Here is a 17569-nt window from a genome sequence, read left to right on the forward strand (position 1 = left end):
GCCTCGCCTCCTCTAGCGAGCGATGGAGCCTTCCAACAGACTACCCACATTCCATCCACGGACATATCAACGAACTACGTGTACATATCAACTCCCTACGGCAACTAATGATAACCCTCAGCCGACCATCGAATATTAAGCCCACGTATAGCCAAGCGGAGCCCATACACTGGAGCCTTTCCGTGGAACGCATGCACACCGGAGATAGAAGATTGTTACGGTGAGTATCATTCATTCATGACATTGTATTGACGATCACATTGTACATGAGGAAAATCTTCGGGGAATGCCCACACCACATGTAGTCGAACTAGATTACCGGTCCGGTGCGCGAATCTAATGGATTATTTCGATGTTATTTACCGCTGCGGCTGGGGATCAAAGTGACGAGTCCTGTTTAACTCCGGCTGTGGTTGGAACGAGCAACTTGCAAGATGCATAGAATAAGGACCTGGATTCGGACTACGACACCGCTGTGTGGGTGTAGTATCCTCGAAGAGAGCGGGCAACTTGTAAGCCGAAGAATACCGCTCAGTTTCCCTCAGGTTTTGGTAGTGTCATCTCATTGCGCGCAAGAGCCAGTAGTAGCGCGTATCGGCCTGCGCGCGCGTCGCGTCGGTGCTGAAGAGGCGCTGCCTTGCTCATGGTCTGAGTAACAAGCAATTGCTAACAGAAAACGTCTGCCAGATTTCAAAGTGCTATGCAGTACAAAATTCATCATAGCGTGCTGTTTCCACTTGCAGTGCTGGTAAGAAAGTGATGAAGGGACGCGCCACCTGTCACGATCATCGATCCGAGAGAGTGTGCAGTCCCCTGGCTCTTTGTTGGCACAAACAGAGCCTCCAAGCTCGCTCAGCTGCGAAGCGTCAATAGCATGGTCGACGGGGATCTGAGCACTTTGAACAACAGGACCAAAAGGAGGGCTGAAGATTCATGGGCTCCTGAAACGGCAGCCCTAACACGACACGCCCCTGAACATCAGAACACGCACGATCACAGGAGGGCCAGAGTTCGATGAAAGTCTGGCAACTGCGACATAGAAAGCCCTGCGACAATGGGAACGTTCTGCCTCGCTCGGCGAGGTGATAAACCCTGCAGCCTGGGCACGAAGAGTTGCCAGGGAGTCGTACAAGTTAAAAGACCCGCATCACAGCCAGGGATAAGAAACTTTCCGAATAGTTTGACGCGACAGAACGTTGACAGAAGGAACGCGGCTTTGACCGAAAAGGGCAGATGGGTGATTTGGAGGGGGGGGCAGCACAACACGGAGATTGAGTATCAATTCTGGACCAGGATATATACCATCGAGTTTGGGCGATTATCATTGGGAGAGAACAACACCTAGAGGCTCCAAAAATACACAGCCACGCCCCAGATCCCTCTTATCTAAGTGGAAAAAGGTTCCGTCAACCCACGGTAACTGATCAGGGCCAATATAGATTCTGAATCTGCTCGTAACTTTACTTTAAGGGGGTGGGAGGACCCTGTGAAGAGAGTCATGGGAAAAGGAAGGGAAGGGGAGATACATATAGGTATAGGCTGGCAAGATCTAGGTAATAATACAGTATACAAAAAATGAACCTTTACGACGCCCTCCTGAGAATGACCATCAAACCATCTGAATGAGCAGAGAAAATAGCGTCTACTGCGATTGTCCCCTGGAGCGCTTCTGGTTGGTGTGAGGACTTTCTCGGTGTTTGGCTGCTCCGTTTGGAGGAGCGAGACTTGTTGGTTCCGTGTTTATGATGTCTGGATGCGTTCGGTGGTTCTTGTCGGGGCCTAGAGCTGATGATGAGCCGTGTTTTATTTTCGAGTCATATATACGAAGGGAGAAGACTCACTCGGATTCCCTGGCTTCTGTCAATAGTGCGAATTTACCGAATCCAAACCCGCCGTCGCTCGGCTGACCACGTTCGTTGACGCCCCAGGTCTTGATAACGTCGATCCAGCTGGTGACGATCGCTTCGTCTTTCCGAGCGACGTAGTCAAAGAAGCTCCTGCCGATAGCTTCGGTGCTCTCTATGAGGAGGTCATTGGAGCAGTATTGGATGGTGCAAGCGGAGGGAGAAGCGGTTGAGGATGAGGGCTGTGCGGAAGGACTGGGACGGGAGGTGTTCGTAGGATATCGGGTCGGCGGGAGTTGGGGGCGGGGTGGAGAATGGGGGCGGGGAAGGCGGCATTGGAGAAGGGTCATTCCATCGCTTGTATTGACCGATTAGTGAGTTTACGAGATTAAGAGACCGGGACGTACGCGGAATTGAAAGTTCTCTGCTGCGGGGCTTATGACAGTTATTTCTTGAGCTGTAGATGCGTTGTGAAGGGCTTTGGCGCCCGGAGACGCAAAGGAGACGCTTCCGACGAGGACGTTATGGACGACTGTGCTGTGGGGCGGGTTAGCTGGGGGGTGGGGCGTCACTGCGGTCGAAGAAACTGACCGTGACTACGGGCCAAGTTAGAAAGAAAGCGACGGGTTAGAGAATGGAGAGTACTGACTACACCACATAAAACATAGCCTTTGTAAGGATCTTTGTGCTTCATACGAAGGTAGACGAGGACCGCAGCCTTGTCTGCCTTGATTGTGTCGCTGTGGGGTGGAAGTTAGGCGGCACGGGAGCAAGCAAACCGCGAGACGGACTGGTGCAGTTTGCGAACTCGGTTCACTTCGTCTGGATGTACGAGTTCGAGCGAGGGGTGGCCATAGAGTTCGTGTGGTTCGTATCCTGTGTAACGTTGGATTGATTGGACGCGGAGAAAGGACGAGGAGAGAAACGTACCCAAGAGCTCGACGACAGAGTCGGTCATGTAGAGCCACTTTGCCTGTAGTACGGGTGAGTGAGTAAGCAGAGTGATGGGGCCCCCAGAGCGAGCGACTAACTTCTTGGGAGAAATCGACTATGCCGACTAGAAGACAAATGAGGGTGAGAAAAGGGTATCGAATAGATGGAAAGAATACGGACTAAAGGAATAACAAGGAGTGTTCTGGTCCATGGCAGGCTAGTCAGACATTGGGGGATGGATATATAATGGCGGTGGTAGGCAAGAAACAAGGTACCGAACGAATCGGATTGACGCATCAGGCTGGTGGCAGGCTGGTGCAGGACCTCATGAGGGCAGGATCAAAGAGCTGTTGATGGAGAAAAAAGTTTATAATAATCACGGATAATTGATAAATACGTATTAAACTGGTGCAAGTACGTCCTCCCGCTTACACGTACAGGTCAAAGCCCACCCAAGCAAGTCCACTTCATTTCAATACATACGGGCGGATTCGGCGATCTCGAGATCGGCGAGCAATCTTGGTCAGATCCACTCTGCATCTTGCCACGATGTGGTCAAATGCTCGCACCATAGCAGCTGGTGATATTGTCATTGTCTGGCTCGTGGGTTGCCCTTTTTCTTCAAAGATTTCTCTTTTTATACCTTTTCAGACCCGTGATCTCCTTCAACCACTGCTCATAACACCCAACAAAGACTTCAACAGTAGATTCGGCAACTATCGACACAACGACTTTATCGGCATCCCCTATGGCTCCAAGGTCGGCGCACCCAGCGGCAAAGGCTTTATTCACCTGTTACGGCCAACACCAGAGCTGTGGACAATGGCGCTGCCCCATCGAACACAGATTCTGTATCTCGCCGACATCGCGTTCATCACCTCGCAGCTCAACATCAAGCGTGGCAGTCGAGTCATCGAGGCAGGTAAGCCCCCCCGTCTTGTGACCTAGCCAATCTTGCCTTTTTCTCTCTTCTCCAGGTACGCGTGCTAATCGAATCCTCCGTAAGGAACTGGCTCAGCATCATTCTCCCACTCCGTTATACGCTCCGTTGGTTCTGCCGGCCATCTCTGGTCATACGAGTTCCACGAGGCCAGGGCTGCGAAAGCTAGGTTCGTCCTTTCCTCCTCTCGCTGCCCCCGCTTATCGTTGCTCAGGGATGAGTTTGCTCGTCATGGTCTCCTCGACAGTCGTCACCCTCACTCACCGCAACGTCTGCAAAGGACGGATTCACCGTAACGGACACTGCTGATAGCTGTGAGATCCCGTTTAACCTTAATCTACTCAGGTCCTGATGTATATAGTATTCCTTGATATCCCAGCCCCATGGGACGCCATCGAGCATGCAAAGAAGGCTCTTCGGGTGCGTTCCCTCAAACCCTAGATCTCCCTCATCTCATCATCCACACAGAAAGACTGTATCACCCGAATATGCTGCTTCAGTCCATGCATGGAACAGGTCCTACGCACCGTAAGCGCTCTCAACGATGCCGGCTTCACCGGTAAGCATCTCAGTTACATTCCACCCTTCATTATTGTCTCATTTATTGCACCCAGACATAACAATGTACGAAACCCTTCTCCGCCCACACGACGTATCCCAGATCCCCGCCCTCCCCTCCATCGATGACGCCGCCGAGAAACTCAAACGCGCAGAACTCAAGCGCGAAGAAAAACGCCTAAAACAGATCGCCCAAGGACAGCGCACCAAACGGAAACGAGAAGGCGACTCGGCGGACCCTGACGCGCTCCTCGAGGTAAAACGTACCAAAACGGAAGATGCCACGGAAGAGATCTCCGTGAAAACAGACGAGATCCCACAAGATCTCACAACACCGAACACGAACAACAAGTTTAGCGTGTCGAAGGTGATGTCGGAGGTGAGGGGGCATACGTCTTACCTGACGTTTGCCTGCCTTTTGCCTGACATATCACTGATATGTGCGTCGAATCATTAAAAATAAAAATATCTGCCATGTTGCCCACTATGCCGATCAAATATTTGGTATGTAATGGAGGCTAGGAAATGTCCAAAGTCTCTCTTCTCGTAGTGATTCACAGTCGGATACAATGTTTGCCATTGCCCAAATACTTATGCGGAAGTCATTGCTAGCATCTTGCATCCCACTATGTGTTTCATCTAACGCCCTTTCTACGCCCCCCTCAAACATCGCCGACTCCGAATCCATTCCCCGATGCGGGCCATTTGCGGCTTTCGTTTTGTCGCGCGTGTCGTTTTTTTTTCTTCCGGTTTTTTTTTCTAAAGCGCGAGAGAAGAGCCACCTTGTTGGGTTACCGGAACAACGCAGAGATTTACGCCTTTTGATTTCGGATAGACGGTCCGAAGGTGACTGTGACTTCGTGACGTGACGTGACGTGACGATGAGGCCTGTTGTGTCCTACGATGATATCGCGTCTGTTCCAACCTCTCAGCCCCCGCCGGCGAAGAAACGCAAGGCGAATCATAATACAAATAGGAATCAACGAAACAGGAAGCGCAGCAGGAATGAGGAAGAGAGTAGGGAGCTCACGCATGACGAGATCTGGGATGACTCGGCTCTGATTGACGCTTGGGCTGCTGCAAATGAAGAGTATGCTGTGCGTTGTGGTGTTACATCTCTTTCGTTGGCTTACTTTACTGATCAGGCATACCATGGTGGAGATGACAAGAGCTGGAAGAACGAATCTACAGAGTCAGCACCCTCCACCTTGCTCTTTCGTGTCTAATCGCGACTTTGTAGGCTCCCACCAGACGAAGACAACTCCAAAACAGACCTAGAGCCCCCACTCGAGGACTCTCAACCGCTCAACGTCCTCCCTTCGCATGACCCATCCTTGTCCTCCGTATCACAAGATGAGGCGTTTCAGAGAGCCATGAATTCGATGTACTGGGCTGGGTACTGGACGGCGGTGTATCATGTCAGTTTGGTTGGATGTTTCTGTTTTCTGTGTGTGTGTGCTGATAGACGGTTTTAGCATCAGAGACGGTTGGCTGAGGAGGAGGAAGACGAGGAGGGTGAAGGCAAAGAAGACAAGGTTGAGGTCGAGGAAGATCTGGTCAGCACACAACGATGAGTGCGTATCTTCCTGTGTTGTTGTGACAGAACCGACATTGATATCGAAAGCAGACTGTCGGTGAGGTCTCTTTTCATCGTGCAATTTGTACAATACATACTTGTCGCATGCACGCTTCAATAATTACTCTCGTGCGACCTACTTTCGCAGGCAATGGGTCTCCTGTGTTCAGACGGGTTTATAAGTTCTCTTTCTCTGTGACTGCCCAGAACCTGTGTCTCTCGGTTAGGTGTCAGACTTTGCTACTGGAAGCCGAAAACGCCCGGACTCTTGAAGGTGAGCAGCAAGGAAAAGAGACTTCGACGCTGTTTTAAATGGCAGATTACAACGGAAATGACCCTTGTGCCTCAACGAGACGACAGCGATTTAATTGTGGTCTCTGCCGGTTAATGCTGAGGCGACCGGAGTTTTTGTCAGACTTTGCTGGAGCCTGGATGAGCGGCAAGGAGCGACGCTGTTTCGGCGGATTACAATGGAAATGACCCTCGCACCGCAACGATACAGTACTAATGATTTGTAATTGCGGTTTCTGCCTTCCATCCAACGTTGCGCTCAGTAAATGTTATCATCATGAAATGTCGGGTCTTTTCCTCGTGCTCCTCGGTAGGTTGAAAGTGATATTACTGTTACATCATATGTACTATTATTCCGAGCACATTCCTACCTGATTGAATGGCAAGGCAGCTCCTTAAAGCAAGCAACATTCTTGACTCTTCATGCCCTCATCTATTACTCTGAAATAATATTACTCTCCAATAGCAAGTCTAATCGCATCCTCCTGTGCTATCTCCTCCTCAATCTTCGCCCTGCTCTTCGAAGCGCGCGGACGCAGCGTTCTCGTCGATGGCGCCACGGTCTTCCCCCTCTTCGCAGGCGACGCCTCACTCTCACCAAGTTCATCCTCACTCTCATCGAGATCCCTACCCCTCTTTCGCCGTTTAGCTTTGCCTCCCCCTTTCCTAGGCGCGCTCGATTCTTTTCCCTTTCCCCTTCCTTTTCCTTTCCCCTCTTTCTTGGGCGGATCCACTTGCTCTTTTACCCATTCCTCTTCATCCTCATTGTCCACTACCTGCAACCGCGCAGCGTCCTCCGCCAACTCACGCATGGTTTTCGGAGTGTGGCTCGTGGCATTTGCCACACCTACGGCTTCGTCCAAATCGGAATCGACATCCATGGTTTCCAACTCGAATTTCTTGTCCTCATGACCTTCTTCTGAAAGCAACTGCACGGTAGAGGCTACCAGATCGGACTCTAGATCTGTATCAAGATGCGGGGCCTTGGGCAAGTGAAACGCCTGGACGACATCTTCAGCGCCCACGAGGAATCCTCCTCCTTGCTCGGGTTGTTTCTGACAAGTGAGCGTCAGGGATCCATCCGAATTTGCAAAAACAAAAAAACCTCGGAGTTCATACCTCTTCATCCTCCTCCTTCTCCGTGGCCTTATCCTCTCCGCGTCCAGCATACTGTTCCTGCAGCCTCTGCCGGATTCGCAACCCATGGATCAGCCTTGTCCATCTCTTGATAGCCTTTTCTTCCCGTTTCACTCGCGCCTTCTCTTGTGCATCTTGTTCCGATTCCCAGTAGGCCTAGACCTCATATTGAGTAAGGGAGACGAGATGAGAGCATGATAACGCACATCTAATAGAACTTGCTCGTTCTCTGCAGCGACAACCACGCCCTCCAGTACCGGAAACGCGCGGCGTTTCTTAAATTCGAAGCCTGTCTGATAGTATATATGTATGAATAAGCCTTTCAAAGGTGCAAGATCGGGATAGAAATACGCACGACCGCCTCGGCGTAATCTAAACCAAGCTTTTTGGCAAGTTTCTGGACACCCTTAACTGCGAGGTCCGTGTCAGTTTAACGTTTTAATTGGAGGGAGGGGGACTGACAAGGGACGTGTACAGCACCCCGAGGAAGCATCGTAGGCACGTATAGATCGATGTTGCCAAAATCATTCTTGGGAACTTTGCCCTATGGGGGTAAAAACTCAATGAAAAATCTTTAATCGAGCAGGGGTCGGGGGGAACTCACATCAACCACGGGTTTGGGGACGTACAGTTCGGTCTGGCTTCGCGCATACAAGCCATGCATGACCTGGGCTTGATCGTCGGACGCCTGTCCGGCTTCCCTCAGGTTATCCTTGAGAATCTCAAGCTCCCTCATCCTTCCGATAGTCCCTGGACGCGACTTGACCATCTTCATGGGCTGAACACCTTCGCGAACTGACCTCCCTTCGCTTCTCAGCCAATTCTCCGCCGTTTTCAAGGAAACGACCGACGACCGAGGATATACCGGCTCTCCTCTGAATTTACCCATCTCAGGCGTGTCAGGGGGCGGCGGATGGATGGCTTCTGTTTGCTTCAGGTGCCTTGTTAGAACATACCTGTATAACAAAGTTAGATAGCACCCATATACTTTAGATAAGTGAAACTGACAATGGATGGTCTTTGAATCCAGCAATCGTTGTAGGCATACCTTCTCGGATCTGCGCTGATTCCAACTCGGCATCCTCCACATCGTCGCGGTTCTGAAAAACGTCCATGGCCATGATTAATAGTCGAAATGAAAGAGGAAAAAACCTACGAGTCGATATGGCCTCGTTACCGTACTAACGACCCTCTCCCACCAAGCTTCTCTTCCTTTCCCACCTCCCCCAACCACGGAACCGCCCTGAACCTTTGCCACTTTGGCACCATACTGTCTAGCATACTTTCTTGTCACGTCCCTGGCATACCCATCCTCTTCTATAGCCAAAACATATACTAGCCGATTCTGCTGCGACAGTCCCGTGGGATCAAAAACATTCCGTTTATTGACAATTGCGCGGAGAGGGTCAACTGGTATCCATCGCCCATCAGGTCGCGAGAAGACTTCCGTCCAGAATACTGGCGGAGTGGAGGTGGGATCTAGGAAAAAATACATGTATTGAAAGATATTAGTCAAGGAGAACAGGTTCCATACCTTCTTTCTTAGGTGTCGCTGCACCCAGAACGTTGCCCTTACTCTTGGTTTTGCGCAGTTTAACCGTTGGTTTAGCCTTTTCCTTTCCTTTCGCCTTGTCGCTCTTTCCGACGGGAGCACCATCTAGTCTCTGCCCGTCACCTTTGAACGCCAGGCCATTCAAGCTCGAGGCAGATGTTGAAGCGATTGGTGTATCGTCTTCTGATTCCCCGTCCTCAGAAATTTTCACCTGGTTATTCTTCTTCTTCTTATCGTATTTAGGCTTAGGCTTCCCAACAGCCGCCTGCCACGGCACACTCTGCAAGCTCACGACGAGCCTCGCGGGCAACCCTAGGCCCCTACAGAGTGCCGTAAAGAGTTGTGCTCCCGTATCTCGCGACCCGCACTGCATCAATGCATGCTTCATGAGACTCTTGGGACTCTTGATGCGTTCACCATCATCGTCGAGGATATCTTGCAGTGTCTCTGTATCAAAAGGGCACTCTTCTCCGGTTTGTGTTTGCGAATCCAATGGCATATGCCTCTGAACGAAAACAAACGTCCGATTTCGTATGTGTCCCTCGGGAAGGACCTCAAAGAAGGACTCGTACCACCACTTGACAAGAGTATCGAGAGCCTTCTCGAACATTCGGCCACGCTTCGCTTGGTGTGGTACACGAGATTTGTGAATCATAGCAAAGGAAGTTTGAATGGACATAGGCACAAAGGATATGAGCCGGGCCTGGAAATAAATGAAATTTCATCCTTAATACGAGGTAGTACGACGTACATGAAGAAGCTCATCATTAAGCCACTTGTTCCTGACCCATGCATTCGCGAGAAGAGATACAGTATGGATTTTGTGGCAATTGATCCGGAGGACTCGTTCTGCATGCGATATCCCTTTCTTCCTGTAGAATCGCGACGATTAAGAAAAGCTTTTCGCCACCAAGAAAGCAGAAGGACTGACTTAACCTGGTCCTTTGACTTGGGTCGTTCGTGCAGCGTGATTTCTATGTGTCGCTCTGGCTCGGGCTGTGCTTCGACTTCGACTTCCTCCCAATCAATGTCATCTTCACTGTCAGCGTCGACGATAGGCTCAAGTTCAGAGGTGGCGCCAGACATTAATTATTATGGTTATTAGAGAGAAGGGCAGTATGAACAAGGGAGAAAAAGACAAAGCGGAGCCGCGTTAGTCATAAGTGTGACGAATCACGATCACGAGCTGTCACACCCTCAGTCGCGTACATTACAACACGCGCCATGAAAAATATAAGAAAATTGTCAAAAAATAGTTGAAAATCAGACCCACATCTTTGTGTTTATTTTAAAACGTTATTATTGCTTCAGACTTACTGCCAATGATTTTAGCCCCTGCCACCAACTAAATCTTGCTTTTGGGACGCGGAGGAATCCGGTCCGTTGCGGCCCGTTCTGTTTCCTTCCACTATCATGACGGATCGTTCCACTTCGCTTCATCGTGGTAGCAATATCTGTTGGCAACCAGCAAATGGCCCTCTGGCACAAGATATGAATACCAGAATACAAAAGGAGATGCTGGGAGGCGAACTAGCTGCTGGAGGCTCGCGTGCTCTTTCTCCTAGACACAAAAGCACGATCGAAGCAAATTGATTCGCAATCACCAATCTAATCCAACAAAATACTTCACTTGCTCACCATATGGCGTAATTCCCGAGGAAGAAATCTCCGATGGTTTTTCCTGCTTTCGAGCACACTCTTGTCATGAACCCCTTCAATCAAATGTAACTTGGACCTCTGCGAACTTTTTCCGTGACTACTGATTCGCAGGTGGGTTCAAATTAGCAGGTGATAACGCGCGCGCGATATATTCGCTGAATTGAGCATTGCTACAGTTCTAATCTCTGTTACTATAGGGTGTTACAATGGCATTGATGACCCATATGTTTTTCTTGATTGGTCCGTGGAGCAGTGAGCACCACGGGCGCCTTTCCGCAGTCAACGACCTTCACGAGGCGTCGAGGTGGAAGAAGATCTGCCTCGCGAAGCACACATGGGTACAATGGTCTTTGAACAAATGGAAACATCGATTGTCTACCTTGGGACGACGAACCTTCTCTTCAGCAAATCCTGACGGCTATTCTGATCGACCTCGGGATGTGTACATATAGCGTTACCGTGCATATGACCCTCACACGAGTTTTCATTCTCTTTGGAGGTGATGGCGACGATTCCGACAATGTATTTTGCACTGCTCATTCTTCTGAGTGTTAAACTTACCTCGGGTCTGGGCTCTTTGAAAGGGATTTACTCAGTTCTCCTACCGCTTCCCTCTATTGATTTTAGTTGCTGCTGTGTAGGAGCAAAATACTTGTCAGATTCCTTCTGGATGGTCTCGCTCTATTATTGTGTCTAACTGCGGTGTCGGACAAACCAACACACATGGCACTTGCTGCGGGCGACGAAGCGTGATGTAGCCAGGGAAGGGGGCCAATCCCAATTGACGTATTTTCACTACTGGGATCAGGCCTGCATTTGCCAAGCTTTAGGATGCTAAATACCTGCTTGCACCGATGTGAAGTCAAAGATTTTGTGGTTCCTAGCATGCGATTAATTGAACGCGAAAAGGTATAAAGGTTAGAAATTCTTGAGTCCAAGATATCATAGCCCTTTGGAATCTTACGTCCTTTGGTCTCTCCGCGCAATGGTCAATCTTTGCGCTCTCTCAGCTGTTGTACTCCTCGCTGTCACTACTGTCGTTGCGCATCCGACTGCTCCTTTGAGCGAGTTGGAGATCGCACGACGTGCTGACTTCCAGAACTTTGCGCACCGTTCGCTTGATAACTGTCAGGATGTTCTTCGTCGTCGCGGACACACGGAGCGCTCTGCTGCTCGTCGCAGGGCTCTTGCCGATGACCTACGCCGCAAACGGGGACTTCCAACTAGTGAGTGATACCTTACAAGATCTACAAAGGGCAATAGAGCTGACTATTTGTTACAGGCAGCGTTTACAAGCGTCTCGATCTCGACAATGTTTTGAACACTGACCACGAGTCCGACGAGAACTATAGTGCTGATTCGGATCCCTTTGGTGGAACTGGATCCTGCACTCTTGTCTCGGAGTCCACCCAGGGACCGTACTACGTTGACGGCGAATACGTTCGCTCGGACATCACTGAAGACCAGGCCGGTATCTACAGCTACGTTGATGTCGAGCTAATTGATTACTCCACTTGTGAGCCTGTTGCCGATGTTTACATCGACTTCTGGCACTGTAACGCTACTGGCGTCTACTCTGGTGTTGTCGCTGGAGGTAATGGTAATCAGAATGATGAGTCCAATCTGGTGAATAGAAGAAATCTGACGTCCTTCTGTCCTCGTCGCCGATCCCGTACTTCTACTAGGACAAGACTTTCCTCCGTGGGATCCAGGCGACCAACTCAGAAGGTTACGCCCAATTCGAGACTATTTTCCCAGGTTTGGGGCTCGCGTATTGCAGCCAATTTCCTGCCATTTAACAACTTTGACAGGTCACTATACGAGTCGTGCTAACCATATCCATATTATTGCCCACGGTGATGGTACTGTCTTCTCTAATGGAACTTTCAAGACAAGTAGCGACCGTCATGTCGGTAAGTCCTACGAAAATCTGCTCATTCCCTATTTGTTGCTGATATTGTCTTACTAGGCCAACTCTTTTTCGACCAATCGTTGATCACTGTTGTCGAGAACACCTCTCCTTACACCAGCAATACTCAACAGCTCACCGAAAATGAGGATGACTCTATCTTGGTCAACACTGTAACTGGCACAAACGGCGTCGACCCCATCCTCGAGTACGTTTACCTTGGTAACAGCATCTCTGATGGGCTCCTTCTGTGAGTAACACGTACATTTTGTTGTGGCCAGTTCTCATTGCTTTTAGCTGGGGATCTATGGGTATTGATTTGTCTGCGAGTTATTCGGTTTCATCGGCGGCCACGCTTATTGAGGATGGCGGGGTGGAAAATGGAAGTTCTGGAGGAGGAGGAAGTGCCCCTGGCGGCGGACCTGGAGGGGGAGGACCGCCCTAATCATACGTCTATGAAACACTTACCAGCAGTCAATATACACGAATACCTTTGATGTTTATGTTCTCGCGGGGTAAAGAAGGACACAAACGAGACCAGACGAGACCACAATAGTACCGGTCGTCTCTGCCCATGCATCACTAACGATGGCAAATTACTCAAGTATTGCGGCTTAGTAGGAACCTCCAGTAGATAGAACAATATCGCGATATGGGGTTCTCTCTCATGCACAATAATATTGAATTATTAAAATAAAAAAAGTAAGTATTGGCTTCGGGATTTTCCGCCTCAGGCACGTGGCCGTTTTTTTCTTTTCGCAACTTGCACCGTTACCGCAACGTTCTTCGCGCTCAATCATTATATTCCTTTATCCTTGTGCTCACGAATTTCCTGACACACCCGCTAGTATGTGAAAAAGTGTCGTAGCGACTACAACAGCACCCCTGCGTAGCCAGCTATACCCGCTTCTCCAATATGCACAGTGCTCTCACATTCTATGACGAGTCTCCAGATCCGGTGGTGAACGGCATCCAGACCAGACATATATCACTGCTTTTCAACTATGGACTTCAATCGGCTCTGACCAGTGAATTCTAACGGTCCCAAAGGGGCGCGACGTCTTCCCGCCTTTCCAGCTTCTAGAGTGGCCACCGTCTTCTGTATGCCGAAAACCCCCATGGTCCACAAAAGGTCTAATGACACTTCCTTGGACTTCAGGAGGGTCTGGTGATGTTTCACATAGATGAAGGTCATTTCTACGCCAGTGCATTTTCATGTGGTGCGCAAATTAGTTCCTTAACTTCGGCTCTGCTCAGAGGTAGATGGGATCTAGAGCGTAACGTCCCACAGATAAGGTAGCGGCCTCTTTTTTTCGAGGAAGCTTTGATACGCAGTGAACATTAGCATTTCTTTGCACTATCGTCCCTTACCAGGCTAGCGCATCTTGAGGAATGCTGAGCATCTAGCCTTCTATCTACACTACCATGGCCCAAACTTGATACTCATTGTGGTAACAAGGAGAAGTTTTCATTCTGTTCTGTTCCTATCACCATGAGGGATGTTAACCGCAAGTGTTTTTTTTATCGCTCAAGTAAGCGGTCAAATTTTGGTGATCCCGTTTCAAGCCGGCTTATCGGATACAACGGTGGATTACGCAGCACCGTTACTTGCTTGGCTTCACATCACCTTGGCTCACATTCATCTCCGACTCTGCGGTACGTATTCGTACTATTTTCTTCTGCATTCTCCAAGATGAGCACTTACAGATGTGTGCAGCACGAAAACGGTTGTATTGCCCGCCTCATCTCATTCGTTCCCTTGTTATTGCCGCTTATCATCTGCGTACCCAACGAAGATGCCTTCAAAAGGAGATATTTTCTGTTGCTTCGATTGCTATACACGCGAGAAGTAAATCGAACGACTTCTCGCGGGCTATAGCGCTCCAGGATCTTCTAACCCATTAAAGGGTCGAGAGGAGATGAATTGAATCGCTTTCCTGTGATGCTTACAATTCGATACTCGTGACCAGTTCCAACGAGCGGGTCGTCGGACGCTGATTAACCACTTACTCGTGATAATGAGTGCAGGGTCGAATGGTATACACTCGGTCTCACAACATTGATGTTTATGGTCGATTTATGGTAGTGGCTGCGTTCCTGGTATGTTTTTGAATTTTCCCCCTGGATATTCTCTGCATGCCAACGGATTTATTTTAGTTCTTAATTTATCTGACAGTCTAACATACAAGATTCTTCCCTCTGATCACACTCTGAAACTTGACTGTAGTGTGGGAGGAATTTTTCGATGGCCGACATCATTAAGTCATGTTAGTGATGGAAGTTCGTTTTTTTCCCGAGGTACCACCCATCAATCCTTGGAAGCCAGATACACGGTGCTAATCCAGAGTTGAATTCGACAGTTAGGCTAACCGGTTCTGATTCTCTCCGGCAGTTTTCAGAGCGCGAAGAACTTCTAAAACCTCAGTCTCGTTTCTCATCATCATGTATGGAGACTGATTGCATTCATAGGATGAAGACCCAAAGATCTACATATGCGACTAATTAGGATGTCCGATTGTAATAGTCATTCGGGTTATCACCTATCCGGCTATTATATTCGAGCGTTCACTGGGGCAGGGCCGAGAGCAACTTAATGCGTGCGTCCAATCAACCTGAAATAACCACCCTTCGCTATCCCCTAACAGCAACGGTTGTGTGTGGCCGAGTTCGTACTGCGAAGCCATTTAATCATGGAGACTAGCCCCGTGGATTCGATGCCTCGACAAGGAACCCCATCAATAGCCGGGTATGTGCGCGATATAAGGACGAGTTCTTTCGATATGAAAGATACGTACAGCATGTTTCCAGTTGTTGCCCTCTCGTTCCTCGCCGTTTTCCTTCTCTACCAATTAACCCGACGAAATCCTCGTGTTACCATCGCGCGCCTACGCGGTCCGAAGTCGCCATCTTTCCTTTACGGTGGGTCAGGTCGTTGTGAGATCATAGGTACTCTCTGATTTTGTCCTAGGCTATATCCCTACTCTCGTTCAGGATCAGGCTGGTGCTGTTAGTCGCGTCTCTGTTCCCTCTTCGAATTTTCATCCATTTCTGTCCAGAAAGACTTCCAACTCCAGGGAACTTATGGCGACGTAATTAGAATCAGGGCGCCTCTAGGTGTACGCTTCCTTGGCTACGAGTGCCTTGCCTTGCCTGAAATTTGAGCAGGAAAATCGCCTCCTTCTGATGGATCCCAAAGCGCTTCAGCACATCTTTTATAATTCTGGGTATCGCTACTCCAAACCTACCGGGATACGAGTAATCCTGGGAACGGTCCTGGGGCCGGGCCTGTTCCACGCCGAAGGTAGGCACTGATTACAGTCCAGGGACTATATGAGTTGATATCGTTGCATCCACTAGGAGAAGACCACAAGCGTCAACGGAGGATTGTTCTACCAGGATTCGGCAGCCGTGAGTTAAGGACATTTGTTCCCATCTTTTGCTCTTACGCCGGTCGGGTTTGTATCATATTTCCGTGTGGATCGTATTATCGCGTATTGATCCGTAGTGCTAGATGACTGCGTACTGGCGAAGTATTATAGCTGCCGACAATTCAGAATCCGCGATTATAGAAGTAACGTCCTGGATTACTCGTGTGTTGTTGGACGCCACTGGAGAAGGTGCTCTTAATTCAATTATCACTGGTGGCTAGAAGCTGATTCGAAATTGATCTTTTAGCTGCCTTCGATTACCAATTTGGATCTTTGGATAATTCAGAGACTGAGCTCGCGAAGGCGTATGCTCATATGGCGTGCGCGATATGATTTTATCAGTTGGTTTAACCCGCTGAAAGATGCTAACTAGACTTAATGTTTTTGGCGTACCATCTAAACTGGCGCTCCTAGTGTTGTGTGCTATGGACTCCTGGCTTCCGGAATCTGTTAGTCAGTCCTTGACGAACATCCCCGTTCCCCGGTTGAACGTGGCGAGGAATGTGAATAGTATATCAACGAAGGTGGCGAAAGGCCTCATCGATGATAAGCAGGCTTTGTTGCTGGAGGGGAAAGGTAACAAGGACATCATGAGTTTGCTTGGCAAGTTTATATCTGTCTGACATTGCAAAGACTGTTGCTAAAATTGTAGGTTCAGTAAAAGCAAATGCATCAGAGGATTATAAGAAAAGGCTACCAGAAAACGAGTTATGGGCTCAAATGAAGTATGTCTTCAACTACCACGAGGAAACGACACTAACGTTCTTGTAACAGTACCATCATTGTCGCCGGTCATGAAACGACAACTAACGCGTTAGCATGGGCTCTATTGGAATTGGCGCGACACCCTAAAATCCAAACAAAGCTTCGCGCCGAGATACGCGCCTACCTCTGCAACCGAACGATCTCCGAATTGACGGCAGAGGACTTCGATTCTTTGCCTTACTTGACCGCGGTCGTCAAGGTCTTCATCATATTTTTTCCTCGCCGTTATTTTTACTTACATAGAAACAGGAGAGTCTTCGGTTCCATCCAACGCTACATCACGCCTATAGATATGCTTGCGAAGATGACGTACTACCTTTAAGCCAACCTATCATAGATGCGGACGGAAAGGTGCTCACTGAGATACCGATACCCAGAGGCACGTATATATTCTGTTCCATTGCGGCCTACAACCGCAACAAAGAGATTTTTGGAGCGGACGCGGATCTGTATAATCCTGAACGATGGCTAAATGGCACCGTGAAGCCCAGCAATGACGCATCAATTGGTGTCTACGCCAACCTGTGTGTTTATCTCGTCACCCTCGTTGATGCAGCAGATTGATTTTTGCGGATATATAGATTTACCTTCATCGGTGGTAAAAGATCGTGCACGGGCTGGCGATTCGCGTACGTCTCGTCCATATTCATCCTTATACGGGCTAACGTGAACTACTTACAGGCTGTTGGAGATGCACGCTTTTATTATTGAACTTGTGAACAGCTTTGAGTTCGAGCTCACCGCTGATGCTCACAGAATACGCAGAGAGCCATGTGCTGTGGTTACACCAACGGTCGAGGGGGAGGTGGATAAGGGGCCGCAACTGAAGTTGAAGATTACGATGGCATCAAAGTAACGAATTCAAGAATAAAATGTACAACATGGTTCAACAGCAATAAATGCTCGTTGGTTACATAAATTTCGTCAACCAGTCTATAAGTAAAAGAGACGCCGACCCCTCCCTAACATGAAATATT

At 49.1% G+C, this 17569-nt stretch overlaps 7 protein-coding genes across 7 annotated transcripts; 5 read left to right on the plus strand and 2 right to left on the minus strand.

Moving 5' to 3' along the window:
* Window positions 1-1583: 1583 nt before the first annotated feature.
* Window positions 1584-3148, minus strand: EV420DRAFT_1627294 (uncharacterized protein; the record flags this gene model as incomplete). The annotated part of the gene is made up of 9 exons (XM_060476035.1): window positions 2958-3148; window positions 2876-2901; window positions 2775-2817; window positions 2636-2720; window positions 2494-2584; window positions 2436-2440; window positions 2229-2381; window positions 1842-2201; window positions 1584-1749 (listed from the first exon to the last, which is right to left on the minus strand). Exons 1-9 carry the CDS (start codon window positions 2986-2988, stop codon window positions 1584-1586), a joined length of 960 nt encoding a protein of 319 aa, XP_060335318.1. The 5' UTR covers window positions 2989-3148.
* A 178-nt stretch (window positions 3149-3326) lies between these two features.
* EV420DRAFT_1724404 (tRNA methyltransferase complex subunit Cpd1) lies at window positions 3327-5060 on the plus strand (the record flags this gene model as incomplete). The annotated part of the gene is made up of 7 exons (XM_060479810.1): window positions 3327-3380; window positions 3429-3699; window positions 3784-3886; window positions 3939-3987; window positions 4063-4137; window positions 4186-4276; window positions 4332-5060. 7 exons carry the CDS (start codon window positions 3327-3329, stop codon window positions 4730-4732), a joined length of 1044 nt encoding a protein of 347 aa, XP_060335319.1. The 3' UTR covers window positions 4733-5060.
* A 96-nt stretch (window positions 5061-5156) lies between these two features.
* Window positions 5157-5849, plus strand: EV420DRAFT_1637763 (uncharacterized protein; the record flags this gene model as incomplete). The annotated part of the gene is made up of 4 exons (XM_060476753.1): window positions 5157-5372; window positions 5421-5467; window positions 5516-5693; window positions 5751-5849. 4 exons carry the CDS (start codon window positions 5157-5159, stop codon window positions 5847-5849), a joined length of 540 nt encoding a protein of 179 aa, XP_060335320.1.
* Window positions 5850-6479: 630 nt separating this feature from the next.
* Window positions 6480-9968, minus strand: EV420DRAFT_1328021 (uncharacterized protein). Its single transcript, XM_060468776.1, has 11 exons — window positions 9763-9968; window positions 9583-9703; window positions 8814-9534; window positions 8436-8758; window positions 8288-8379; window positions 7884-8235; window positions 7742-7823; window positions 7635-7690; window positions 7486-7572; window positions 7262-7435; window positions 6480-7197 (listed from the first exon to the last, which is right to left on the minus strand). The coding sequence occupies exons 1-11, from the start codon at window positions 9915-9917 to the stop codon at window positions 6595-6597; spliced, it is 2766 nt and encodes a 921-aa protein (XP_060335321.1). The 5' UTR covers window positions 9918-9968; the 3' UTR covers window positions 6480-6594.
* Window positions 9969-10526: 558 nt separating this feature from the next.
* On the plus strand, window positions 10527-11044 carry EV420DRAFT_1031552 (uncharacterized protein). The gene is made up of 2 exons (XM_060465406.1): window positions 10527-10619; window positions 10688-11044. Exon 2 carries the CDS (start codon window positions 10697-10699, stop codon window positions 10940-10942), a length of 246 nt encoding a protein of 81 aa, XP_060335322.1. The 5' UTR covers window positions 10527-10619; window positions 10688-10696; the 3' UTR covers window positions 10943-11044.
* A 251-nt stretch (window positions 11045-11295) lies between these two features.
* On the plus strand, window positions 11296-12844 carry EV420DRAFT_1724424 (aromatic compound dioxygenase; the record flags this gene model as incomplete). Its single annotated transcript, XM_060479811.1, has 6 exons — window positions 11296-11716; window positions 11773-12116; window positions 12176-12248; window positions 12302-12403; window positions 12460-12649; window positions 12697-12844. Exons 1-6 carry the CDS (start codon window positions 11476-11478, stop codon window positions 12842-12844), a joined length of 1098 nt encoding a protein of 365 aa, XP_060335323.1. The 5' UTR covers window positions 11296-11475.
* Window positions 12845-15197: 2353 nt separating this feature from the next.
* On the plus strand, window positions 15198-17448 carry EV420DRAFT_1263846 (cytochrome P450; the record flags this gene model as incomplete). The annotated part of the gene is made up of 13 exons (XM_060467196.1): window positions 15198-15318; window positions 15368-15405; window positions 15456-15515; window positions 15565-15700; window positions 15757-15854; window positions 15911-16016; window positions 16075-16147; window positions 16201-16421; window positions 16480-16552; window positions 16602-16791; window positions 16842-17116; window positions 17174-17221; window positions 17274-17448. The coding sequence occupies 13 exons, from the start codon at window positions 15198-15200 to the stop codon at window positions 17446-17448; spliced, it is 1614 nt and encodes a 537-aa protein (XP_060335324.1).
* Between the last annotated feature and the right edge of the window lie 121 nt (window positions 17449-17569).

The sequence above is a fragment of the Desarmillaria tabescens genome (assembly GCF_030435595.1).
Source record: "Desarmillaria tabescens strain CCBAS 213 chromosome Unknown EV420scaffold_6, whole genome shotgun sequence".
Taxonomy (NCBI): Eukaryota; Fungi; Basidiomycota; class Agaricomycetes; order Agaricales; family Physalacriaceae; genus Desarmillaria; species Desarmillaria tabescens.